Raw genomic sequence first — 27,584 nt, forward strand, 5'->3', positions numbered from 1 at the left:
TATTAATCTGAATAATAAGTTATGATCCACAAATGTTGAGCCTCATTGTTATTTGTGAGGGATTGGCTCATAAACTCATGTGCGCACACGTCACGTTAATCTTATGTTTATGCCTCTCAACCGTCTTTTGAGTCGAATAATGGAGCGTTTTGTTTCATTTACACATGTTTAACACACAAATCCTGCATATTTAGGCTGAGTTCTTCTCTCAAACTGAAAACACGCCCAAATGCCACCTTGTGATGTCATCATGTGGTAATACAGGAAGTGCTCCACTGTGTTTTTTAAAATTCCATACACCTTCACGAGAATTATTTGGATAATTTCCGCTCTGGAATGTCTAACCTCTTCTAAACAAAGGTAAATAAAATCTGAAAACTGGAATGTGCAATTATGGGAACTGTGCAATTTTTATTTTGACCCTTCTGTGACCCCAGCCCTTATGACAATGAATGGAAATTAGCCTTAAACTATAATCCGGTGTGTTTCTGCGTTCATGTTTGTTCATTAACATACATTGCCCAACCAAATAAATAAATAAATACAATTAAATAAATCTGTTAACTTCAAAACTACCACTTCATGACATCACAAGGTGCAACAGAGCAATTTGAGCTTTGGTGATGTGGGCAGACTAATCATAAAGGGTGACTTAAACACGTGTGAATGAAACAAAAAACAAGTCCAGGTGTGATTTTGAAAAGGTAACAACATTCTAACATGGCTTAAACTGTGTGATTCTGTGAGGATAGAGATTGCAAAATGTTGTGGTGTCTGTGTGTAATCCCTCAGTCGTCCAGGTCTGATCCAGAGAAAAGACGAAATTAAATCTGTCAACTGGACGAATCGTTGCAGGAGTGAAGACGTTTCGCTGCTCGTCCAACGTCCAAGTCGCTTCTTCAGTTCTGGTCAGATTGCTCCTTGACACTGTCTTATATCTGTCTGAAAGGAGGTAGCTAACAGTTCAGCTCTCCAGTTTCAGTTGAAGCCATCATATTCAGACCTTAACGATGCTGCTATTGTTGTCTTTGTTTGGGTCTGAGGATGGAGTTGTAGATGGGGGAGAGATGATGTCTAAGGCCCCAATTCCTGTTTAAGGAAGGATTCTCTTTCCCAACAAAAACGCTTCTTTAACTCTCCTCTCAAACCATTTCTTTTCTCTGGCTCAGATCTGAACCTCACTGTTTTCAAAGGAGTGATTAGTGTCTTTGAGATGGAGATGTACAGCAGACTGTGGTCCTGAGCTGCTCTCTCTCTTCTTCTTCTTCTTCTCTTATGACGCAGCTGTTTAGTTTTTCCAGTGTAACGCTCACTGCACTCTTCACTACACTGAATGGAGTAGACTACATTACTTTATTTGTTTGTCGCTCGGGGTTTTGTCCTTTGGGTGGAGACAATAGCTGTTTACAGTTTCAGTGTAGTTAGCTCCTCCTGCAGATAAATATAAGGCAGCGTCCACCAGTAATCTGACCAGAACTGAAGAAGTGGCTACAACGATTTGACATATTTAAACTTCGTCTTTTGCTAAGAACGTTGTGGTGTCACGCGAGTGCGGCCTTAGAGACTTGGCTTGGCTGCAGAGCAAAAGGGAGGCTGGATGTTCCTCTCTCGCACACAGTCCAATCTTTATTTACCGTGGTGTATTTGCTGTGTACACCTGGAGGCAGCCACGGGGAAGGATATCCTCATTCCTCATCTCTGCTACTAACACTCCCCCCTGTGCCCAGCAACCAGCATGCCAAATTAGTCACCGGCCGCCCGACTGGCCAAGTGCAGAACTACGCTTTGAGATACACGACCAGTCAAAGTCTACTCAGAAGATGTATTACGCTAAATTACATTTTCTAGAACTTATTACTCACTTTTGACTTGGACACTCCTTAATCCCATAGCGTATATTAGTTAAGAGTCATGCCAACATAAGCCATGCTGTTAATTTGTCATGTTTTGTCGGGTTTTTTTCAACTAAAGGTGCTCTATGTAACTTTTTTGCTGGGGGTTTGTCACCTGCGTGTCTCCGTGGTGATGCTATTGCAAAAATTTGAGTTTTTATTGGTAAGTAACAGTCTTAAAAACACGCCACGCATTCTTACAGTGAGTGGGTTTGACTCTCCACGGATGTTTTCATTTCATTTATTTTTATTTATTCAGGGAGAGGCCCGTTGAGACGCACCAGACCATTTTTCATCAAAAGAAAACACAGTACAACACAAAAAAACTAACAAAACAAAACAAAAAACTGCGTAGCCCCATTTAAAACATTAAAAGCAGGTGTGATTATAAATGTGCATCACCAGATTATTAAAGTGCACGAGTGGCACTGATCTGACCAGTAACTTGGTAACATAATGACATCACCTGCTTGTCGCTAGGGAACAGACCGTGTGGAACATTCCAGGCGAAACAATAAAATCACAGAGACAAACAGGCGGCACATCTGACACCGGAACAGTTACATAGTGCACCTAAAATATGAAATTACACAGCAAAGGTATCAAAAAGTACTTTAAGGATCAGAATAAAACGCAAAAAACACGAATCAGTCACAGTCAGACATTAAGTTTGTTCTTGACTGACAGAAACACAACACATTTATCATCAAAGTCGTGCATAAAAGTCACATTTAAAAACAATACGATAAAAAAAAAAAATCCATCTAACTGGTATATCTCACAGTTTATATGTAGTATTTGATGCCACCAGGAATGCCAAATATATAACGGATGCAAAAGTATCAAAATTGAAATAGTGACGCAATAATTGATGCTGCAACAAATGAAACTTATTACAATAACAGCACCATCTAATATAATCTAATCTAACTGTTTTTTTTTTTTATCACAGCTTTGATTTGGTGATTTTTCTTGATCTTGTTTTGGCGAAGTTTTATTTGACAGTTTGACTACAATAAATGAGGGAATTTTCCTTTTATTTCCCAAGATCATGCATCCATAGTTTCCACCACAGAAAACAGAAACTTTCTATTGTGTAATTCTGTTAATCCACTAATGAATACCACAATTAAAACTGAATTACTTACACCTCAAACTAGGGATGGGACAATAAACAATAATATCGTTTATCATGATACAAAGTGTAGACAATAATTTCTCGTGGGACATTTTATATAATCCTGATAATCGGCAACAAAGATAATCACCATTACATCACCAGAATGTGCAGAAAAAAACGACTTATCCATAATATTCTTGCTTGTTTTTACTTATAACAAAGTACAAAACTATAGCTCCTCTCTGTCTTTAACGCAGTTTAAGACAAGATTGAAAACCAGCCTCTTCTCCCTGGCATTTAACACGAGCTACACAGGATATACAGGCGTTTTATCGTACCGTATTGTCCGTATATTTGTTTTTTTGTTGAGTTTTATGTGAAGCACTTAAATCTGCTGTATAAATCAACTTGAATTGGACATAATAGTAGTTTTTGAACCTATTCATAACACTAAAAATGTAATTATTCATGCAACTTTAATAAATATGATGACGTAATTGTCCATCCCAGTTATTTTGGCCACGATAATCGAGGCGCCAAATTCAATATCGTCCCATGTCTACCTCAAACCATTTTAAATTTTATCCTTTTGAGAGAATGTATCAAATATACAGCTCTCCTCCTCGGGGGAAACAGATGCCTTACCCCCCAGTCTTCTCTTGTCATCATTTTACAACCCATAAGACTTTGTACCATCATTAGCACCGCTCTCCCTGCCTCCCAAATGAATGATAGGCCTAATTATGTGCACACACTTCTCATATTGTGCTTATGCTAATCACCGTCTTGTTATGTCAGAACTGAGGAGCCTTCTACATTTCCAACAAAGAGGGGGTAGACTTGACACAGCCCTAATTAGACAAAGCAGGCGGTTGAAAACAGCTTTTGTTTTGATGTGATTTCTCCTCACATCAACAAGAAATCCTCCCGGGTAATTTGCCGTGCACAAATAATGAAGGAACCGACCACCCAGCCCAGAGGAGGAACCTAACTGCTTAAGTGGTTTTAAGAGAAAGGAGACAGTGCAGTGTGGTGTCTGCCTGGATCTTAGAGGAATGCCTTCTCACATGCCCTCTGAGTGAATGAATGTGGAAGAGGCGGTCTAATTACTACAACTACTGACAGTTGGGTCTGCTGTCATAGAGCAGGTAGAGCAGGTTAGGAGCAGCATGGAGCAGCTGGAGCGAATAGGAGACTTCAAAAACCTGGTTTAGCTATACAAATAGAATACAAATTAGAGAATGAGAAAATAAGCCAATTGCAGCCTTATGTTATAGTGCAGTAGGTACAGGATTTAGAGGCTCCTTATGACTGTTGATTTCACTAAACAAAGTGTGCATCTGCTAAGAAAGGAATGGCTGGTCTGCAAAAACAAAACATAAATGTACTGAACTCATGAAGCCATAAACAAAAAGAATGTCCTGCATGTACTTTATAGACTGTATCATCTCAAGTTGCGTCCTAGTGTTCCTGAAGTGCGTAAAGGTTCTGGATAGGGGGTTCTGGATAGGGGGTATTGGATAGGGGCTTCTTACCCGCTCTCCTCGGCGCCTGCAACACGGAGGCGTCTCTGATGGCACGAGCCCACCTCTCAGCCTCCTGGAGGTTGGCGATGGGGTCCTGGACCAGAGCGACCCGAAAACACTGCTCCACTCTCTGGCGCGCCACTCCAGCGCTCATCCAACGCCTTTTGAACGGGTAGAAATAGGCAGTAAAGTACGCGCCCACATCCCCGCTGTCCGGAGCTCGGTGCGCGCGGCAGCCCACACAGTCTGTCAAGTTAAACACCACCCGTGTTCGGCCGGGGGACGAGGAGATCCGCTGGATGGTGAGCGCGCTCTCGGACAGACTTACGGAGTAGCGGAGGCTGTCGTTCTGAGAGTCGGTGAACTCCCCGTACAGGACACCCCCCGCCCCGTTCCGCAGGCAGGACGGGTCCGGTTCAGAGACATCCTTCTCCATCCCGGGCGGAGGTGCAACGGTCCCGCACGCGCAGGCCGGTGAGCGGATGGCGGTGCAGAGGCAGAGCTCACTCTGGAGCTCGGAGCCCGCGGTGGGACGCTTTGACAGCGAGAGGAGCGGCTGACCCAGTCCACTGTCTCCCCCCAGTGGCAGAAAGAGGAAGGACATGCCTCTCCTCAGTGTCATGGATCTATCTGATATCAGGACAGGCAGCAGAGAGTTAAAAGAGAACGATACACACTTTCACTTAATCTAAACAAGAAAAGTAACTTGGTAATTTGTGCACGATCAAACTGCAGCCCCAACTTTAAGCCTCACTTACCACCACTGACCGTAGCGTGTTTTCATTTTATGTAAACGTGCGTAATCCATATATATTAAAATGTAAAAAAAACAAAAAAAAACAACAACATTATTATTATTATTATTAAAAGTACAGTTATTTCTTTAAAAACTTGAAAAAGCCACATGAGCTAGCGTCACACAATCACGTGACATGTGACGTATTCTCCAAAATAAAAACCCTCTCGCGAGATCTGATCTTTCCATTCTCCTCACTCTCCTGTGAGATTGGATCATGCGAATCCTGAAGGACAGAAGCTTTATGTTTCTAATACATCTTTGTCCACATATGGGTTCTTTCAAACCTCCATGACAAGGTAAGATTGGGGTTTAAAATGTGATGATGTTGTGGTATTTTGCTTTTGTAGCTTGGTGTCGGTTGTAAGTGTCTCTGTTAGCATAGCCGCTTGCTAACACATCCAACACGTGCTCAGAGTAATGGTCAAAGTTTAGGAAATTGACTTTACTGTGATTTAAAATGTATTTTTCCATTTGCAGGTGATGGATCCATGGAGATACTCAAGTTTAAGGCTGGAGTTTTAGCACCAGGTATATATAATTTAGCATTTTTACATATTTATTTTTCATTTTCAGCAGATGTGATGAGTTTTGTTATCCCTGTCTGAAAAATAGTGTAGAGACCCTTTTGTGGTAACTGAATTGCTGCATATTATGTCTTAGAAAATGTGTTATTTCTTTGAACAAATTGTAATGACATAACTTTTTTGCAGATCAAGAACTGGCTGTTTAAACCCTACTAGGATGCCCTACCTGAACATCATTAAGGCATTATGGAAAAGGTTTGTATATTGTTTAAACCATTTCAGATTGGTTTTATCGGTGATGAAAACAGCTGCATAGGAAGTGCCGTCTGATGCGATAACTGACGATGGCAAAGGCTTTTCTGAGACCTTTTTTAATTTTCTTTTTAAATGTATTGTGTTTCTGCTAAATACTGAAGATGCAAAGAGGTAAACCGTTGTATTTTTCCTCTCCAGATGCTGTGAGGACTAGATACAGAAAGAGACACGGCAGGTAATTTTCATTTAGAATTTTCTTAATTTTGTGCTAGTGATGATACAAGTTATCCCTGTCTGAACATGACTGTGTGGAGATACGGTAACCTGAGGCAATTAAAGTCTAGGATAGATGGATATTGACTGGATTTCCTTAAGCAATGTGTGTAATGGGTCCTCTTTTTAGGGTTTGGAGAGATGAGACTTGGCCAACAAACCAGAAGAGTGGAAGCAAAACCTGAACACACTTAATCGACAAAGGAAATGTGCTGGTGCTGCTGGACTGGTAGATTTCCAGTTACTTGCTGCACTCTCAGGAAGAAGTCTACGAAGACATTCAAGTTATTAACATTTATTTTTTGTACAAAGTTCTCTATGTGGTATACAAATCTTATTAAAAATATAAATTTAAAAGTCACATCTGTGTCAATCTATGAAGTTTGAGTTGTAAGATTTCTTCTTTAAATTCTCTAGAAAAGCTTTCTCATCCTCAAGATATTCACGGTCCTGTCAAAAAATGGAAGTTTTTAAAACTTGATGTACATTACATGGATTGATAAATCATACCTTTTCAGCAGTGTACTTCCACAGAGCCAAACTAGCCTGGAAAGCCATTGACTGGGAGTTGGCATCTGTGTTTGGCAGAATATTCAAGGCTGAATTGAGCTTTGAGCTTGGCACTACTGGCATCAAGTCTTCAAGTAAAAGCAGTGGCACAAATGCTTTTTATAGTGCACATTGATGGGACAATATTTATGGAAAGTAAAGGATTAAACAATCACCTGGTGGCAGTGGTGCTAAAACTGGAGGCATGGAGAGAAAGGTGGGGATGGCCTGTCTTGACTGCTCCTTTTGTAAAGTGGTTTGTTGCATTCTTTCCTGAAATAAAAAGCATACGTATAAATTTATCAGACAGAAATTAAAGCACAGTGGATGCTAAAAGTATTGGGAAAATTGTTTTTGTCTTTGCCAAACAAGGTTATCACAAATCTTCCAAGATAATGCATTTAGTAAAATCAGTGTTTACATCTTTTACTTTTTATCCACAAGTATATTCATCAGTAACCATTTTACTAAAGCAAACTTTCAGTGCGATTATTAATTTTGCCCACTTATCTGTAGTTTTAATTAAGTAAAATATGTGAGTACTTGGCCTTACTGTGATATTGGTGGAATGAATTGCTGAAACAAACCTGGAGGATTCTCTGTTCTTGCTGTCTCAGTTTCTCTGTTTGAGCGTGGATATGTCGCAGTCTCGCCTCGTGCTCGGCCTCCACCGCTTTGGCTTTGTGTAACGCCCGCTCCCCTTCTTCAAATTTGTCAGCAGCCAGCTTTACAAATACACATCCAGCATGACACTTAAAAAAATCTTGTTTTCTGGACTGTGCCTTAATTCCCAGGTACTGGTATTTGTTTTATAAATTAGGAACACTTTATTGACCACCAGCATAATACCAAAACCCAAAATAGCCTGAATTAAGTTACATTTTTAGGACTCATTAAAAAAGCTTCCTTTTCACATATTTCTTCCAGACTTATTGGTGATTGTGCTTTATATTTTTGCAGAATGTTGTCTTTCAAACATGCTAAAGCTAAAATATTGCTTAGAAAAGGATGTATTACAGAGGGTTTTCCATGTTAGATCATGTGTATACAGAACATTTGCAGTTGAGTCTGTACCTTGCTGAAAGCCTCCACCTCCTGAGCTCTTGTCTTGAGTCTCAGAGCTGTGGCACTGATCCGTTCCTTCTCTCTCTCCAGCTCCTCTCTCAGTCTGTCCACATTCTCTCTCTCCTGGGCCACGGCGAGCTCCTTTTGTTTTAACTCTGCCGTGTGGAGCTTCAGGTCAGCTTGCTCCTACAAAGCAACAAACACAACGTTTTGAGCAATGACAAATTGGTACCATTTTGAAATCCACAGTCCAGAGATAACAACAAAGTAATATGTCAGTTTGTTCGGGAAACTGCTAAAATTTACCCCAAAAAATGTAAATCAAGTCCTACAATATTTAAAGCACATATTAGTTGAGGACATAGTTACAATACCATAGTATAAACTAGAAACTGCAACAGCTGAGTTGTGACTGCTTAAGGTTTAAAAGGGAGGCATAAAATAGCTCAGACTGTAAAAAGGTGTGAAACAAAAGTGAAAAATGTCTAATTTGTTGTTTTACAGTGCTTTTATTGTAAGAACCCTCCGAAAACACTGCATTATTTTGCTTGTATTGGGTCGACAAACAAAAAAAGAGTTTAAAGAGCTATTGTTGCCTGGAAAATCCTTTGTATTTTTTATACAGATTGATATTAGTCTGGTCCCCACCTCCTCTGTTGCATTTGAAGCCCCGTCAGACATGGTCATGCAATCAGATCTGTTGCTCATTGATTCTGCAGAAATCCACAGTGTTTTTCAGCCCTCTGAGATTTTTCCTTCATTTTTTCCCATTAAGGACGGACCATGGCCCATATCGTCTCCATGATTGGCTAATCCACCTGTCAGTCACGCCCATTTGAAAACAGGGAGATTCACCGGTGACCAGACTCACATCTGTGTAAAGTATTGAAAAAACGTTTTGTTCTGGATCCCAGGAAACTATTATTGTAAAAAAAAAAGGGCAAATTATTCTTTTGGAGTGCTTTTATTGTGAAAAAAAATGTTGTTTTGGAGAGGTAGTAGTACTTCTACTGCAAACGTATAATAGTCTGTAGTAGCCTTGTCAGAAAGTACTGTAATACCACAGAATTGTTTGTACCATGAGAGCTGCATGAATTTGCTTGATACTGTGTCAAATTCCAATGTGCTAATGCAAAACATGTACAACTGTGGAAACTGCTGAAAATGTTAAATCTGTAAGAATGTACCATCTACAGAAAGTTTTATAGTATAGCCTGTGAAGTACTTTCTATATATATATATGTACTGCAAATATTATCAATACACCAACTGTGAAGAATGTGTAAACCTTTAAAAATATGAAACCACCAAAATGTATCATCTGCAGAAAAAGACAAAATTGTAAAATGTATAACTTAATGGGAAGGGTCAAAGTACTACATAGTACTGCATGTGCGGCATGTTTTTGCAGCAAGAGGTAGAAGTAGCAAAAGTTCTAACATAATTCTTACAACTGTAAAACTGTTTATTAAAAAAAAAAAAAAAAAAAAAAAAACATTAAAAAGTATCATTTGTCCCATTATAATTAATAGGAAAAATTACAACAAGGATTTCAGTAGATAAAATAAAGACTATGGCAAAGTCAGACCAGTGACAGAACCAGAAATCTACAACTGGAACATTCACATCTATAATTAAAAAGTATAAATCTGATGTATCTCAAAAGCTCAATGTAATCAAGGCCATACCTTTATAAAAATGAATGTAATAGTTCCAACTTTAATTAAATGTATGAGACAAAAACTATGCATCTTATATTGCTTTATTTAGTATCTGAATTCACAGTAAGTCCTGTGTCTGAAGTGTACCTGAGCCATACTGATGATGGAGCCCTCCCTCCTCTCCAGCAGACTGTTCACTTCACTCTGGGCCCTGTCATGTCTCTGCTTCTCCTGAGCGTGGAAACTGGCCCACTCGGCTGCCAGTCTTCTCCTCTCCTCAGCACAGTGCTGCATCACCGACTTCTGCTCCTCCAACAGCGCACTCTGACACACAAGAGAAGAGTAGAAAGATCTCGCACAAGAGGACTAGACTCTGGATGTGTTTATATTTGCACACACACCACATCACAATTGTGACTAAACCAGGACTAAACCGGGACTAAACCAGGACTAAAACAGGACTAAACCAGGACTAAAACAGGACAAAATCAGGACAAAATCAGGACTAAACCAGGACTAAACCAGGACTAAACCAGGACTAAACCAGGACTAAACCAGGACTAAACCAGGACTAAAACAGGACTAAAACAGGACTAAACCAGGACTAAACCAGGACTAAACCAGGACGAAACCAGGACGAAACCAGGACGAAACCAGGACGAAACCAGGACGAAACCAGGACGAAACCAGGACTAAAACAGGACTAAAACAGGACTAAACCAGGACTAAACCAGGACAAAACCAGGACAAAACAGGACAAAATCAGGACTAAACCAGGACTAAACCAGAACTAAATTAGTAAGAGAAAAAAAAACCAATAACAATAACAATAAAGAAAAATAAAATTCTATTTTAAAGTAAAAGACTGTTTTAAAAGACATATTGTGCTTGTGTCTTGTGTATGCATTTATAATCTTTATCTAACCCAACAAAGCATAGCACCTCCTATGGATAGCTGCAGATTTATTTATTTATCTTTATTTATCTTTACTTATACAAGGGAACCTAATGAGAGCACTTGAGCGTTCTTTTCATGGGCGTCTTGTTTAAAATAAAATACAAACAGAAAAACAAACAAAACAAACAACCAGATCATACTAACGAGTAGCAGATTTTTTTTTCATTAGTACCAAAAGGACTATGTGACGCTGCCGAATCCTACACGGATCACCGATTAAGAAAATAAAATTGGAGAATGAAGTAAGTACAGAGGGGTGTGAACCGGTGGTGGTGAAAACGAGGGTTGATCAAAGCAACGTCTTGAATACAGGAGTATAAAGATTACATAAATGAATCACGCTAAATACAACTTTGACTGGATAAACGAGAAGGGGAAACAACTATAATATAGATAAAAGCTAAAAAAACCCAAACTATTTTGCCTTTTAAAATTGGTGGACAAAATAAATAAAAAAAAGTTACAGAAAAGCCAAAAATAGTAAATATAAAAAAAGTCAAGAAAACCTGAAAATCTAGTAGGCAAACCTCAAGAAAAGAAAAAAAAAAAAGTCTTCAAAGTCCCCACCTTCGCTCTCTCCAGCTCCTCTCGCTCCATATTCATCTGCATGCTGAGGGAACGCCGCTCGTCTTCAAGGGCCCTTTGTGTTGACTCGGCTTTTGCCTGCTCCGATGTCACTTTCCAACGCTCCTGACAACAACCGTCAAAATACAGCTTTAAAGTGCGTGTGACAGGTTAGACTGCACAATTCACCACAATGTACTTAACATAAATATTTTTAAGCTTTTGCTGAAGATTTTGCCTAATTCCCCCTAGTTTGAGCATTTTGGCGAAGTTTATAATTTTACTTCCTGCTTGAACATGGGCAGCAGATGTGACATATGTAGAGGTAATAATGTAACTGTTACCTAGCAACCCTAATGTTAACAAGGGCTAAAAAACTAAAAATTATGATTTGACTGATAAGAGGTTATGCGCTGGATTAATTTTATTTGACAATTGCCGCTCAACATTCTGACTGAGTGGTAGAACTATGAGCATCACAACCATAGACTGTAAACATGATGGACATAGCTAACCTGCTCCATCGACTCTGGCTCCAATTCACTTTGTATTGAGAAACTTTCGCCCTTCTCTCTGTAACTGTTACAATGAGCCTTGTCATTTTGGTCTTAAAATGTTTGGCTTTAACCCGCTTTACATGATCCAGGTATTTTTATTTCATTATTATATCAATAAATTACGATATGAACATTAATAATAATCAGGCGCCTTCTTTCCCCAAGGTCGCTCCCGCTAGCTTTAGCAACAGGCTTGATTGACAGCCCTGCTAAGCCGCACCGCTGGTTTGACAGGGAGCAGGTGGAAGGGGGTTACTTTCAACAGCCTCGCTCTAAACTGGCTTTTTGGTTATTATGATACTCGCGGTCGAAGTCCCTAATGTGGAACTCGGCTCCAAATTCGCTCCTATAACTACTAGCCTCGATAAGCTTTATTTGACTGGACCCGAACACTCACATTCACTTAGTCCACGTAATTTTGTACTTTTCTTCTCAACTTTTTTCCACAAACTGTCATTTAACCGAAGGAAAACTATGATAATTATTATATTTACCACAGTTACTATCTCACCAAATCAAGTGATAATTAGAAAAGCGTGAAAACCTCTCATCTCTCTTTAAGTTAGCGTCTTGTATCTATGCAGGCTGCTAGTTCAGTGGTTTCAAAAAATAGCTCGCAGTCTCGAATCCAGATATTTTTTTTCCCACTGACCTTCTCGAGCTGCCTCTGCTGTTCACTGATCTGAGTGTCCATCCTGGAAATGATTTCTTTGAGGTAAGCCTTCTCCTCAGACATGGCTTTCTGCTGCTGAGCCAGGCGGTCCTGCAGAACTAAAAAAAAAACAGGTTCAAAGAAAAGAACATTGGATTTGTTGAAGTTATATATCTGGGTTTAAGATGACGCAATATATAGCCGTACAATCGCCACATTTCTGAAGGAAAAGGGGGTGAGAGTCTTTCCCAATAGCACAAAAACAAAAACGATCAAAGGTTGAATTGATTTTGTGGATGATTTTGTCTTTATTATTCTCTGTTTTCCTAAATGTAATCAGTTCAATTCAAATAAAACAACAAAACAGACAAGTAAGGAAATTGTGCGTAGTTTGATTTTGTTGCACTATGTCACTTTTTTTAAAATGTTTTTGCTTTAATGTTCCATAGTATGACATTAAAGTTAACTGGTGTTGTTACTGCTAAAAAAGTATACTAAAGACCTGCATTCTTACTGTGAAATGTATCACCTCTCCACAGATCTGACCTGTAACTTGACCTAGTGATGCCACCTGCTGGTCATTTAATGTCATACTGTCGAACAACACAATAGAAAAGTTACATAGTGCACCTTTAATGTATGTATGTGTAATCAGAGTGTATCCTGCTAATGAAACTACTGCACATCACATCAGGTTTGTGAAGTTGTTGTGTACAGTTTTGTATCATGTTTTTGTAAATTAATGGAAAATAGAGGTGCAGGAGTATGGGCGACGTAGGTTTGTGGGCGGAGCATTGCACAGAATCTTACAAGTAACTATAATGAGGGTTTAAATAGGGTCCAGGAAAAGATCACTAAATTACTGAAACATGCATTCATGACATTTAATCATCTTCAGACATGTTTTTGATGAAGGAACAACATTATAACATGGTAGAAAGGAAAAAAAAACAACAACTCATAATACCCTCTCTTTAACCCCACATACAACAAACACCATGAACAAACACAATTTGTGTCTGTGTTTGTGTCTGCGTTTGCATTTGTGTCTGCGTTTGTGTCTGTCTGTGTGTGTTTGCCTGTGTGTGTCTGCGTTTGTGTCTGCATTTGTGTCTGCGTTTGTGTGTTTGCCTGTGTGTGTCTACATTTGTGTTTACGTTTGCATTTCTGTCTGCGTTTGAGTCTGCGTTTGCATTTGTGTCTGTGTTTGCATTTGTGTCTGCGTTTCTGTCTGCGTTTCTGTCAGCGTTTGTGTCTGCGTTTGCATTTGTGTCTGTGTTTGTGTCAGCATTTGTGTCTGCCTGTGTGTGTCTGCGGTTGTGTCTGCGTTTGTGTCTGCCTGTGTGTGTCTGCCTGTGTGTGTCTGCCTGTGTGTGTCTGCGCTTGTATCTATGTTTGCATTTGTGTCTGCGTTTGTGTCTGTCTGTGTGTGTTTGCCTGTGTGTGTCTGCGTTTGTATCTATATTTGCATTTGCGTCTGCGTTTGTGCCTGTGTGTCGTACTTCTGAGCTGCTCATCCCTGTGCCGTGCCCCCTGCTCCAGGCCTTGAGCCGTGTTCTCATGTGTGCTCTCCACCCGACACGAGAGCTCCCCCAGACGAGACGAGAACTGCTCCATCTGCTCGATCACCGCACTCAGAGACCTGCGGGGCCAAACGCACAACCACAGGGGGATTTCAAACCACTGAACAGGTGTTGTAGTGTACAGTAACTACACTACAGAGTACACTTACACCCTGGCAACGACATCACAGAGAAATGCAGAGGACAAATTTCCCTACAGGGACCTTGCCTAAGTAAGGTGTATATTTTATTGTTGGTAAAAGAAAATTCTTTAGATTGTAAGGAGAACCCAGTTGGAGGATTAGCCAGTTATGCTGACTCCCAATCTTGTCTTGTCTTGTCTTGTCTTCCTTCTACACTTATAAAAATATATTATACTTATTTTTAGGCACTCAATAATAAACTATACAAGGGGGGAGGGGGGTTTAAAGCACAGATTAAACACCTACTTGTGTAATAATTCTTCTTTCTTGCTTTCTTTATTTCTTTTTATTTTTTTGGGGTGTGTGTGTGTGTGTTTATCAGTGTGTGATTTCGTAGCCTACTTTCCACACCTGGTCTGAGAAGTTGCACTTGTCACTGCATCAATCTCTTCATCCTTTAGCTTCTTCAGTCGGTGAATCTGATCTTCATGGTCCTTTTTCATCTCCAAGATTGATTTCCTTCATAAAAAACACAACATACAAAATAGTTTCAAGAGCGTCCACCTGATTTTGAACCATGAGTCAGTAAGCCATGTTATAATGTTGTTACCTCATCAAAAACAGACCTAGAGTTGTGTTTTGTTTCATTCACACATGTTTGAGTAACCCCTTATTATTAGTCTGTAACATCTCCAAACCTCAAAATGCTCTGTTCCACCTTGTGATGTCATGAAGAGGTAGTTTTCAAGTTAACAGCTCGTTTAATCTTTACTTCTGTAGAAATAGGCAATTCCAGAGCTGACATGATCCAAATGATTCTGGTGAAGGTGTATGACATTTAAAAACACAGTGGAGCACTTCCTGTATTACCACATGACATCACAAGGTTGAACAGAGTGTTTTCTGTTTGAGAGAAGAACTCCTGTGTCTCTCTCTGTGTATTAAACGTGTTAAACGTGAATGAAACAACACAACTACAGGTATGTTTTCTGATGAGGAAACATTATAACATAGATCAGAAAAAGGCGTAATACGGACCCTTTAAAGTGCATACGACGGGTTTTTCTAATTATTACTTGGTTTTGGTGAGATAGTACTCAATATTTATCATAGTTTTACATCAGTTTGTGAAAAAAAAATGAGTAGAAAACACAAAAATACAAGGGGTATTGTGCAATTTAAACAGGTTTTCACCCTTGTTAACAATATGGTTGCTGGGTAACAGTTTTGTCCAACCAGGAAGTAAAATTATTAAATGTATTAAATTAAATAAAACATCTCGTCAAGGCTTTGAGTAACATCTAAAATATAATTGTTAACTATGTTTTTAGTGAAATTAGTAGTCCAGGCAGTTGGTTTCCCATGATTCTTAGTAAAAATGTACCTGATTGGATGAAAAGTCTCTGTCAGTAGCTTCAGTATTAGTTATTACTTGAGAAAATGCCATATAAAATGAGTGGATTATATTTTACAGTCTCTTGCATTTCTTATTTATCTGCTTTTACTATGCATGATGCAAAGAGCAGAAGAATGTGTTGACTAGAATACATAAAAGTCAGGTACAGGCCCTTTAATATTACGCCCCATACTATCATGTGCCCTAGTTTCACAGTAGAAAAGGCTAAGGGGCAGTTTCACTCACCTCTGCAGTTCTCTCAGCCTCTCCACCTCGCGGTCTCTCTCTTGCTGTGCTTGGGCCAGTTTGCGCTGGTACTGTGCCTGCAGCTCGGAGCGCTCCTGCTCGGTGGAACGAGTCAGCGCAGCCAGTCTCTCCATCAGATCCTCGCACTCCTGCCTCAGCCGAGTTTCCCTCTGAGCGGCAGACTCCTCCAGCAGCTTCACACGGGCCCTGTGCAAAGAGAAACCAACGGAGATGTGCTACTGACAGAAGGGAAATAAGGGATGCGCACAGGGAATGGTGGAATGATTTAGTCAAAAAGTTGGTATTTCTAACTTAGGATAGGGGTTTTTTTTGGTATATATTTCAAAATTATCTAAAATACTGACCAAATACTCACAAAAATAGACTGATTTATTCACAAATATATGTTTTAAGTGGTGTAAAAGTTGTCCATATTTACGTTTGTGTTTTGGTCCTCATGCAAATTATCCAGTGAGAAAGTGTAATTCTTCTTCTTCTTGTTGTAGAAATAATTCACTTTTTATTTTGGGAGTTTATTTATTAGTGTAAATAAGGGTTCTCTATGATATTATAGCACCCGCGGTTTGAAATGTAATAATGCGTTTTATTTTTTAAACCAGTAGGAGAGTATGTCCTTAAAGTTAAATAATTTTAGGACCTTCTGACCTTGACTTTAAATATAATATTATCATCTTATATATTTGATTAGGGATGGCACAGTATGACAGTATATCCTGGAGTTGTGTATTTCATAAAGCTTAAAGTTTATATAAGATCTGCTCCTACTTTACAGTATACTGCTTTATGATGACCCAAAAAAATCTATTCATGAACTCAAAGCTGTGAGGATCATTGCTTTTTCTACAAACTCAGTGAGATGTTGATCCTCACAGTGTCGATACTGTGGGTTTAGCGTCTCATCCCTATTGTGATATTATCTAAATTAGTCCTGTCACAACATTGTAAAGAGCCTCACATTGTCATAAATAGGATGAATATTGCTCTTGACAGTGATTAAAAATGGCTTTTGTACAATCGTATTTCATATTTATGTAGTTTCCTGCTTTATTACTGCAACAAAATAATGCAGTTTAGGCCCAGGGTTTGAAATTCAACACAAGCCTATAACAGTAATATGAAACTTAACATTTCTTATATGGCGATTACTGTTACATCCTGAAACGATGATGCTATTTTAGACATCTTACTTGTGTGCGTTCTCCATGAGGTCCATATCCTGTTTATGTCTGAGCTGAAGATTCTGCAGTAACAGTTGGCTCTGGTCCAGCTCCATCTGCAGAGTCTTCACCTGTACAACACGGTGCAAAATGTGAGTGCAACAGGCCCAGAGTCGCCCCTATGTGTCCTGCAGAGGAGGCCTGACCTGTCCCTCCAGCTGAACCACACGGGCCTGGAAAGACTGAGGATCCACAAAGGGCAGAACACCTGAGGACATGTGACTGCCCAGGCCGAGCAGAGGAGGCTGCACCATCTGCACATACAGCACACAGTTATTCATATTCAGATACATGTGATAGTATGAGAAGAAATACTCTACTAACTACTCCTAAATTATTCAAATAAAAATGATTTTCAACAAAAATGGTGAGAATGATTAACTGAAAAAACGTTGGCTAATGCTAGCTAGTTTAGAGTGTATTATTATTTGAGAGGTACAAAATCAGATCACCTGTTGTATTTCCAGCTAAGTCAGTTCTTTCTGGTCAGATCATGTTAAAAAAAAAATCTAACTTGAGTAACAGAGCAGTGCCTTAAGTTAGCATCACATATATATATATTTATTACTATTATTATTTAATTTCTATCTGCCTCTCTCTTCCACATTGTCTTTTATTTATAATTTACTATTATTATCATTATTCTAACTACTAATACAACTTTTTCTGTTTCATACCACCCTTGTTATTACTGTTTAAGTTCTTTGTCTAAGTGCCTTGTTTTTTTGTTTTGTTTTTGTTTTGTTTTTCTTGTTCAAATGAAAATGGAAAATCTTAATAAACACACGTTTAAAAAAAAAAAAAAAAAAGTTAGCATCACATTCCCATGATCAGCCTCAAAGTATCAATTGCTCTCAAATACCCTAAAATACCTGAAATACAACTTTAAAATCAAGGGATTGGATTTTGGCCAAAATTCTGACTTTGTAAAAAATTTTCAATCCGTTTGAAGCGACAGGCACAACAGAGCCACATAAATGTCAGTGGATGTAATATATATAGAGGGACATTGAGGACACCCTCCCTTTGTGCTTTGTAGTGTTGATGAAGGTCGTTCAATGCTGCTTGCACCTATATTTTCAACACTATTTTGCTATTATGAACCAAATATAATGTAGCTGCATGTCAACCGATGTGTTATTCTTATTGACAAGTTTGTGAGTGGAGTTCTAACCTGTTGTTGTTGTTGTTGATGTTGTTGTAGTAGCATCTGCAGATTGTCAGCTGAAAGTGTGATCTGAAACAAAATTTACTAATATTAAAACTATAAAATAAAGAAATCACTTCCGTAAATCACATGTCTGGACTGTACCTGCGGTTGGACAGGAGCTGGTGAGGTTTGGAAATCTTTTATTGTTCTGTCTCCTAAAGTCAAAAGCACAAGGTGATTTTACAACTACAAAACATGTAATTACGTTAACTCCAGTAGGCAGTATTTGGCGTTGAATCTGACCCAGACTGGCTATTTCTAGTGCCAGAGACTGAAAAATAGGCCACCAATTTTTACAGGCTCATGAGATACAGTATTTAATCTATGTAGTTGACAGAGAAAATAAAGTATACAGTATAATATTGTTTATGAAGACATTTCAATCTCAATAGCAATATCAAGAAAAAAAAACAACTTTAAGACCCTGTACCTAATTTTTCTATGTATTTGAGCAAAGTCTGACTTGCCCCAGGATAGATATAATGTAAAAACAGCTCTTGAGGTCCACCGTGTTCTGTCTGCGTCTAATTATAAAGTGGTTTTTTTGTCTGGGAATGAGGAAGTAGAGTGTTAGTATGTCAGCTGTGATGGTAAAACTCCGCTCTGACCTCCGTAAATTGTGTAAAAGCGCTTATGATCTCGTTGCGGTGCGTAATGAGGATGCTCAGAATGCATAAGATCAGTGAGGATTAACTTTTGACCAGCACAAACTAGTTCTGTTTTTCATAGTTTTAAGACAAAACCAGGTACAGCGCCTTTTAATACTCAATAGTGACAACGTAATAATAGTTTCTTTAAAGGAGCACGATGTATCTTTTCTAGTGGAGGATCCGCCACCTGCTATCTGAGGAGATGCCACTGCTGCTTTTAATGTCCCACCATATGGCATTAAACTTATCTTATCTTACATTCATAGAGGCAAACAACTGGCACCATCAGGCCAAGTTACAGGTCAAATCTATGGAGAGGAGACCTTACAGGCAGCAAGAACTTTTGAGTAATAACAGACATGCAGGCAAAGCAATAACATAACCATGGAGAAAAGCAAGTGGGACACTTTACACAAGAAAAGTGACATAGTGCACCTTTAATTTCAAGCCCTTATTATGATTTTTTGACAACTGGTGGTAAATGGTGAGTTTGAGATTGTAAAATATAAATGTCATACTCTCAGATGGGGGACAAGTGACAGTTATCCCTATTGATTACATTGTATTTTACTCTGAAATATCTAAAAGGAAAACTCACTGTATTACAACTAAAATATTGTTGGCCTATTGAATATTGTTTGTATTGTGATTCTGAAACAGTGCACCTAATGTAACATATCGTCAGTGTAATGAACAGTATTTGTAGACATACCGTGCTTTGTTGTGTCTTCTCTAATTGGAGTAGAGTGAGCTGCGGGGCCTGGCTCGCCGGGAAAAGTTCTACTATAAAAACATTAAAGTAAAAGACAATAATAAGGCACAACATCAAACCCTGCTTTTTGTCACTTTCAGTATGGTAATAGCTGCTTCTGTGGCACCTGAGTTCCCTGACAGATAGAGCCGAGTCGTCTCTCATCCTGGGAGTGTGTGAAGTCACTTGTTTACTGCAAAAGAAAAGTACAGAGCATACACTGATTTCAATACCACAGTGATAAATAACAGTATTTAGTAGTTTCTTTAGTATAATCTATCATTTCAGCTCAAAGCAAGAGGTGGGTAGAGTAGCTAAAGTAGCGGTGCAAGAAAACACAACTCATTTCAGTGACAACAACTGTCACTTTTACAGTGGGATTACAGTAATGCAACCCAGTACTACCCACCAAGTGCCTGTTAGTATCTTGGTATCAGCTATTTTTGACAACAATAATAGCTTATGATGTTTTTTATTAACTTTCTTATCAGAGTCAAGCCTGCCATAATTACTATTGACTTATTGTTCAATAAATGATGATGGAACAAACATTGTTCTCTGGGGCTCATCATCATGTATTGTGGATACTTTTCTTTCTACTAGTTGGGAATTAAAAAAATTGCTTTACTGTATGTTTAGAATATTTTTTGGATAATTATAATTAGGGCTACTGCATTAGTTGCATAGTTTCAATATTATAATGTGTAGTCTACATAGTGAGGATTTAGAGTTACCTTATATTTGCTTCCTCATCTGCCTTCTGTGTAACTTCCATCATATCATCCTGTTTTATAATTTGCGTTTTCACTTCTTGTCTGGACCCAGATATCGCTCTCTTCCTACTTAGCGCTCCGGATAGCCAATCCTCCTCTTCCTCATTTTCCTTCTTGCTCACAGGGGCCTCCGCTTTAGATGGTTTGACAGCTTCATTATCAGATGGTGATTGTGTTTCTACCATCGATTTGACTGGAGCTGAGGTGGGGCCGGTTAAGGACACTCTTCTCTCTGATGGAGCTGCTGCAGGTGGGTTTGAAGACGCCTTTTCAGAGTCTGGTCTCTGGTCACTGAGGTCTTGTGTGAGGTCATCGTTTGCTTTGAGCCCGAGCCAGTCTGCAGACGCGCGCTGTCTGGTCGGAGTGGTAGGCTTGGATTTCTTGTCTAAAGTGGAGACGTCTTCAGTAGAAAACCTGTTGAATAATAATTATATCTTTATTTAATACATTTATTTGAAGACAGTGAATCTGTAAGTATGACAGATTTAGCATACAGCTATTTCACCAGTAGTTCTCATCTACGAATCTCATCACTAAAGAAATAAATATCAGTCATCAGAAAAAAGGAAAGAGCATTGCAATTAATAGGTAAGTAAAAAAATAAATAAAACATTTCTTAAAACTGCTGTGGAGCTTTAAAGTAGGGCTGTATAAGTTTGGAAAAAAAAAAAAAATTCTGATAAGTACAGCAATTGTGATTTGAGGGTTACATTTTTAAGGCTCACTTTTCTGGTGGAGCGTCCTCCACCTTCTTGTCTTCATCGATGTTATGCATTTCCCAGGAATGTTCCACAGTATGGCGTTAAATGTATTTATCTCCAGGGAGATTGGAGACAAGCAATCTCCCACTAGGACAAGTTACAGATAAGTGGAGACTAGGGGAGTCCACTTCCATTAAGAATTTTAATCAAGGTATTTCTGAGCAATAAAACACCATTTATTTTAATAAATGTAAGACAGGCATATTTAATGCTATACTGTGGAACATTCCAGGTAAAATAATAACATCTTCATGAAGAAAAACAAGAATATTACCCATAATACGTCCTTATAATAATAATAATAATGATAATAATAAAGTGCAATTTAAAATATCGTCTTTAAATCAGGATTCTGATTGAACATTTTAAACATTTCTTGGACCATTAACATTTGACAAACTGTTAATGGTCCTGGAAATGTTTCCTGCTAAACCAATGCAAGAATGACATACATTCGGCGTTAGCCATTTCTTTCCCAAAAAGACAAGACATTGTTGCAAGATATTGTTTGAAGTAAATTTTTTCTGTGTGCTACACGTTGATATAGAAAAATAGTGCACACCTGACAGACTGTCTGCGGGACTGGCGGCCCTCCGGCGTGGACACAAGAGTGGGCTGATAGGATCCAAATGTCAAGTTGTCAACTGGTTTCTCTGAGAATTATAATTAAACAAAAATTAGCATTAGTTGCATTTAACGTACATTTATTCTCTAGTATATTACCTTTGAGAGTAGAGCTTTTGTCCTGTTGCTGTTCCTTCTTTTCACCTGTAGGGGGACGTTCCAGAAGATGAGGTGAAGTCAAGCTCTGCAGGATGTCATCTAGTTTAGTGCGAACTCTCTGAGGCTGGTCAGACCTGTGGAAGACAGACATGTATTTAAATGTGTGTAAACAAAGCAAGATTTAAAGCATTTATGAATCATTATTTGTGAACTCTAAATACTGCAGTAAGATATAGCGCCGCACTAATGATCACAATCGAATAGAAATTGCAATTTGAATTATGTAATCGCTAAGGCTGAAATTATTTGCAGAGCTGTTTTTCTTACCAAAACAGAATATATTTCAAGGACACGGAAAATTGGATACTTTGGTGCCATAAATACAATTTAATCTGGTGACAAACATTTATACTCACACCTGCACCTGTTTTTAATGTTTTAAATGGGCTTATGTACTTATTTGTTTTGTTCGTTCTATTTGGAATATTTTAAGTGTAACTGGTTACATTTTATCAAAAAGCCACATTAGAAATAATCATTTGTCAAAAAAAAAAAAAAGCTGACAAGTCGAGTACGTACATAATCTTTGGTAAATGGCCACATTTTTAAATATAGCACTTTCCATCTCACATCAAGCAACCACTCATCCGTTCACACAGACATTCATACATCAGTTTACGGAGACACCAGGAGTGAGGTGAGTTATGTGTCTTTCCCAAGAATGACAGCATTCATCTGTGGGAGCTGGAATCGCACCGCCAACCTGTAGGTCAGTGGATCTGACCATTCAACCAATGATGTGTATGTCAAGAACGAGATCTGAACCATCAGCCTTCGGATAAAACACTTTACTGAGCTCCTGTTGTTAGTTGGTCTCTGTATTTAGGTAACATGTCCTCTGTAAACAACAAAATACTTTGCCAATTTAGGAAGAAATAAATCCTAACCCTGTAATTAGAGACCAAAAAATATGCTCTGAAATGCAAGTTCATATTTCAGTCTTTGCAGAAATGTTTTGATTTTTAAATGTGCCCTGTGAAATGAATCCTGATTTGGAAAAAAAAAAAAAAAAAATTGCAACACTTGGTTAATGGCAATGGTTATGGCAGGGAAAGAATAAACTAGCATCTACCTTTCCTTGTTGTCCCATAACTTAGCATCCTTTTTCTTAGCCGCACTTTGATCAATGTCAAATCCCAGAGTGTCCATAAAATCATCCTTGTCGTCAAACGTTAGGTCCAAGAGTTTCTTGGTTGGGGCTTGAGCCTTATCTGAAACAATTACAGAGCCAAACGCTACTATACCACATATAATATACTCTTTTACTATTTCTTATGAATTAAAAAGTGCAGTTTACTTTTGAGGATTGGCGAGACAGGAGAAGTTGGCACAGACTTTTCCGTAGCCGTGGGTTTCAGTTTTGGTTCTTCAGGAGGAAAGTCGTCAAACAGGTGATCTTCATCTGCAATAATAGAAATTATAAGTGAATGACAATCAATCCATATCCTACACTGTACATGGAGGCAAGTTTAAATATATAGGCTAATGTGTTATAATAATGTAATGTAATAATTCAGTGATTCGGATTAACTAACAAATCACAGGATTACACGTAACCTTTGCTACTGTCACTGGGGTGGGTGACAGACACAAGGATTAGCCTGAGAATCATAATCAGATTACATTTTTGCTGTTAGAAATGTTCTAAAATGAGGCTGTATGTCTGAATAGAATCTAATTAACTAAAATTTACTTTATTTAACTTAATAGCCTTTTTTGAAAGATTAAACAGCACATTTCTTTTTGCTGCTTTTTTATTTTTCCTTTATATCCTCAAAACATCTATTGGGATAATACAATATATCGCCCATTTCCACGGCCACAACTAACATTTATTTTGCTGATTAATCTCGCGAGTATTATTTTGATTCATTGATTAGCTGTCGAGAAAACAAAAGGCTGGTAAACATGCCATTTTTAGTAAGACAGATTAAGCTAAATGAATGCTTCTTGATGCCACACTGATGGATAGATTTGCAGGCAACATACATTTACTGTCATTTTAACAAATTTCCTACATGATCTCATAAAAGGTCTTCTCTGAGTGTTTAAAGTTCAGTTCTGCTTATAGTCCAGATAATGATTAGCTAGTTTCTAAATTAATTGACAATTATATCAATAATCAATTATTTGTGTTTAATCAGCCCCACTCTTTTCTAATTCCTACTAACTAAACTAAAAATACAATATAAAACTATAAAATACCTTCTGCATCCATTTGCTCGTCATCATCATCTGAATTTGAGCATTAGGTTGACAAGGGAAGAGAAAAACGAGTGGACAAAACATATTTTACTCTAAATGATTGTAACTAGCAGGTAAGTGCTTACCAGAAAAGGTAAAGTTTTTATAGTTTCGACCAGAAGATGGTGCAGAGTTTGGCTTTTTCTGATCGATGGAGGATGCATCTGTGAGGAAAGAAAATAATTTAAATTCATTCAAAGCAAAAAACTTAAACAAAGTAATTAAAAGCTAATAATCACAATAAAAATATATACAATTATACAAAAAATATAAGAAAAAAAGAGATTAGCTTAACAAGATCTGCAAAAATATCAAGCCAAAACACACTTTTCTAGCATTGTTTTAATGAATCACAGAGATGCATGTTGTAGCGGTAAAGAAAATGTTTCCAACAAGTGTAAGAAAAGGTACTTGTGATAAATATTAATTATAATTTGAACTAAAATATCTTCATATATTGAACAAGTTGATGTAGTAATTATTGTGCACTGATGGCATGAATACTTAGTGATGCTTCATCATGTAATTTAGTTTTCGATGTATTTAATTTGATTCAGAATACAACCACCATCACCGTACCTTCTCCCTCTGGTTTGCCATTGTCTTCTAGTGTAGTGGCACTTTTCTTTGTCCTGTCTTTACCATCTTTACCAGGTGACTTTGCAGGAGCAGAACTTGGCTTTTTCTTTAGCACAAACAGATCAGCATCCATGTCATCAATGTCCTGTACAGTAACAAGGCAAATATAAGTATCAATTCACATTTGTATTATGTTTCTTTACGTTTGAAAGTGTCGAGTGTTACCTTCATGTCTTTCAGGATTTCATTAGGATCTGCTTCAGAAACATCTTCGGAATTCTATGATTGACAAAAGATAAGAAATGATTAGGGCTGCACAATTTAACACATTTTAATTGTGATAAAAATATTACTCCAATCAATTAAAAAATAGATAATAAAAAATAAATCCAACGATCCCAATAGTTTCACATTGAGCTGGAGGAAAGGTCAAAATTCTATGGTGGAATTTGCTGTTTAACTGTCAGATTGCAGATTTATTCACCCAGTTTGTGGTTAATATTTCTGTAAATACTGGACCTATCCACATGAAACAAAAACTGCTACTAAGTTCAAGGTCTTCTTTGTCTGTACGGATAAACAAAAGTGAAATTATTTTTTCACAACAGGTTCAGAAAGTGGTGCTATTATTCAACCACAAAGACAGCTGTTATCAGTTGAAAGGCATAAAGTCATAAGATTAATATGGCATGTTTTGGGAGTCAATTTCTAACAAATACCGTAATAATAAGGTCCAACATCATTATATGTGGATCATAAGTTTGGATATTTCTGGATATTTCTTTCAAAAAACATAAATCTCCCACAGAGTTACATAGGCTCTCCATCCAAAATCATCATATTCTAGATAGAAAATCATCATATTCTAGATAGAACATGAACGTAACCTATTGTTCCTCTATAGATTCTATGGACTTTGGTCAGCACATAGGCCGAGACAATGATTCCAAATGATCATGATTTCAATTTTGATCCATATAAATCGTGATTATGATTCCATTTTCATAATTGAGCAACAATATAAAGTTGATGTAGTTTATGCATTTCTTCACACTTATCTGCCCACATACCTCACTGTCCGCACCATCCTGCTTTACCTCCCCTGCAAGCATACTAAATATGTTATCAGGCGCAGACGAGCTAGAAAAAAACAGGAAAAATTGCTCAGTTAACATTCCCTCTATCATTCAAGCCATAACATTATAAATTCTTTCAAATACCACTCACCGATTTGAGGGTAAACTGCGATTTGAGTTCATTTTGGCTGGTTGTTCTTGTGAATTCAAGTATAAAAATTGTTAGTCCGTACACACGCAAATTAATATGTGCTGCGTAAATTCACTTACTATTATCATCCAGTAAATCACTAAGTAAATCGTCACCATCAAATAAACCTAAGAGTAGAACAAAGTATTAATCAGTGTTTTAAAGTTGCACTATGTAACATTTCTGATGGAGTGTCACTAGTTTTCATCCACGCAGAAAGATGTTATTGCTTTGATTCTAATGTCCAACAGCAATGCATCAAATCTTTATTCAATTAGAGGTGGCTTTATTGGTAAAAATCACTTTGTCTTCTGCTTGTCCACATAAATAGGTAAGTTGGTAATGCCTGTAATAGTAAAAGCCGAGGTTAAATCTGTCAACTGGACAAAAAGTTGCAGGAGTGAAGACATTTCGCTGCTGTTCTTCACAACTTTTTGTCCTGTTGACAGATTTAATTTCGGCTTTTACTATGGATCAGACCTGGACGACTGAGGAATTACACAGACAAAGTGGAACTGCTGTGGAACATTCCGAGTAGAGCTGCACAATACACAATTATCAAACCACTAAAATTAATAAGTAAATAATTGCACTCTTTGTTGTTGTAAGTAGCATGTATGTTCTGAAATGTATAGTCTTATTGAATTAACTTCAGTTCATGTTTCAGTTTTCAAATGTTAATGCTCCTGATGGCAGAGAAGTTACGTAGTGAACCTTTAAATGAAACTGTGAAAGATTTCTCAGGGGAAAAACAAACAAACAACAACTTACTTGACAACTTTCCCTTGGCTTTGGTTGCCTACATTTGAAATAATAACGTTACATAACTCATCTTATCCATTTAAGACAAATCATGTGGTATTTATTAAGTAAACTGAAAGCAATCTTACCATTTTCAATTCGATCTCCAGAAGCAGTGCGAGATTTGTGAGATGATGCTAACTAATGCTAACGCTAGCTAAATCTGATGAGGCGTCTCCGGTTTCCAAGGGCAACCGCACAGATAAACCGCTCACTGTTCATGGTACGGGTTTATCCACGGCAGAAAACGCGATTAATACAATTTTAACACGTTTTTCCCAGTCGCCTGTACTCAGAATGTCCGTGTATGTTCTTTATAAGTCATTTTCTCTGTATAAAACAAAGAGAGTGGCGTGCGTTAGCTGCAGGGTTCAGAAAAGTGGAGATTTCACCAAACCAAATATTTTAAATGAATCGACAACCCCTGAGAATATATTTAAGGTAAGATCTGACCCTTTTATGTACCTTTTTATTTACCTCCTCAACCTTCTGCATCTCTCGAGCTAAAACACATCCACACAACGGAACCGGCGCGAGGCGTTTCCTGTTTACGCCTCGCAACGCATTGTGGGTAGTGTAGTTTTTAGGCATTTTTTGGTTCAAATTGGAATACAGTATAGAAAAATTGATTGTTGCATCTGACAGTTTAATCATATTATTGTAATGTATAATTTTGTTGTTTGAAATGACCAGTAGATGGCAGTGAAGCCCAGTTGCTCACAGCATAAATGTATTATTCAGCAATCCATAGTGGAAATCCATGTTTAATTTATTGTTATGTTGTAG

The 27,584-nt window shown here is 37.9% G+C and overlaps 2 protein-coding genes, 1 long non-coding RNA gene and 2 other non-coding genes across 5 annotated transcripts in view; 3 read left to right on the forward strand and 2 right to left on the reverse strand.

Moving 5' to 3' along the window:
• The window catches only part of LOC117374948 (sphingosine kinase 1), a 43,697-nt gene extending 38,678 nt beyond the window's left edge, over positions 1-5,019 (reverse strand). Inside the window, exon 1 of the mRNA XM_055223859.1 lies at positions 4,548-5,019. Within this exon, the coding sequence (XP_055079834.1) occupies positions 4,548-4,974 (427 nt within the window). The 5' untranslated portion in view covers positions 4,975-5,019. The remainder of the gene's footprint in view (positions 1-4,547) is intronic.
• Positions 5,020-5,534: 515 nt separating this feature from the next.
• On the forward strand, positions 5,535-6,643 carry LOC117375296 (uncharacterized). The gene is made up of 4 exons (XR_008648784.1): positions 5,535-5,633; positions 5,815-5,865; positions 6,048-6,116; positions 6,315-6,643. It is a non-coding gene; the product is annotated as an uncharacterized LOC117375296 (long non-coding RNA).
• Positions 6,153-6,226, forward strand: LOC117375584 (small nucleolar RNA SNORD49). The gene has a single exon (XR_004541711.1). It is a non-coding gene; the product is annotated as a small nucleolar RNA SNORD49 (small nucleolar RNA).
• Positions 6,380-6,451, forward strand: LOC117375583 (small nucleolar RNA R38). The gene has a single exon (XR_004541710.1). It is a non-coding gene; the product is annotated as a small nucleolar RNA R38 (small nucleolar RNA).
• A 27-nt stretch (positions 6,644-6,670) lies between the features above and the next one.
• Positions 6,671-27,318, reverse strand: LOC117374658 (fas-binding factor 1 homolog). Its single transcript, XM_055223856.1, has 31 exons — positions 27,264-27,318; positions 26,888-27,128; positions 26,769-26,796; positions 26,078-26,125; positions 25,959-26,004; positions 25,802-25,871; positions 24,957-25,010; positions 24,732-24,876; positions 24,239-24,316; positions 23,206-23,310; positions 22,981-23,119; positions 21,849-21,982; positions 21,688-21,778; positions 20,326-20,778; positions 19,719-19,784; positions 19,553-19,623; positions 18,293-18,345; positions 18,155-18,217; positions 17,127-17,234; positions 16,951-17,051; positions 15,743-15,949; positions 14,512-14,619; positions 13,898-14,037; positions 12,396-12,514; positions 11,190-11,312; positions 9,812-9,988; positions 8,013-8,189; positions 7,526-7,663; positions 7,115-7,211; positions 6,900-7,027; positions 6,671-6,839 (listed from the first exon to the last, which is right to left on the reverse strand). Exons 2-31 carry the CDS (start codon positions 26,888-26,890, stop codon positions 6,759-6,761), a joined length of 3,351 nt encoding a protein of 1,116 aa, XP_055079831.1. The 5' UTR covers positions 26,891-27,128; positions 27,264-27,318; the 3' UTR covers positions 6,671-6,758.
• Between the last annotated feature and the right edge of the window lie 266 nt (positions 27,319-27,584).

Source organism: Periophthalmus magnuspinnatus, chromosome 8 (assembly GCF_009829125.3).
Source record: "Periophthalmus magnuspinnatus isolate fPerMag1 chromosome 8, fPerMag1.2.pri, whole genome shotgun sequence".
NCBI lineage: Eukaryota > Metazoa > Chordata > Actinopteri > Gobiiformes > Gobiidae > Periophthalmus > Periophthalmus magnuspinnatus.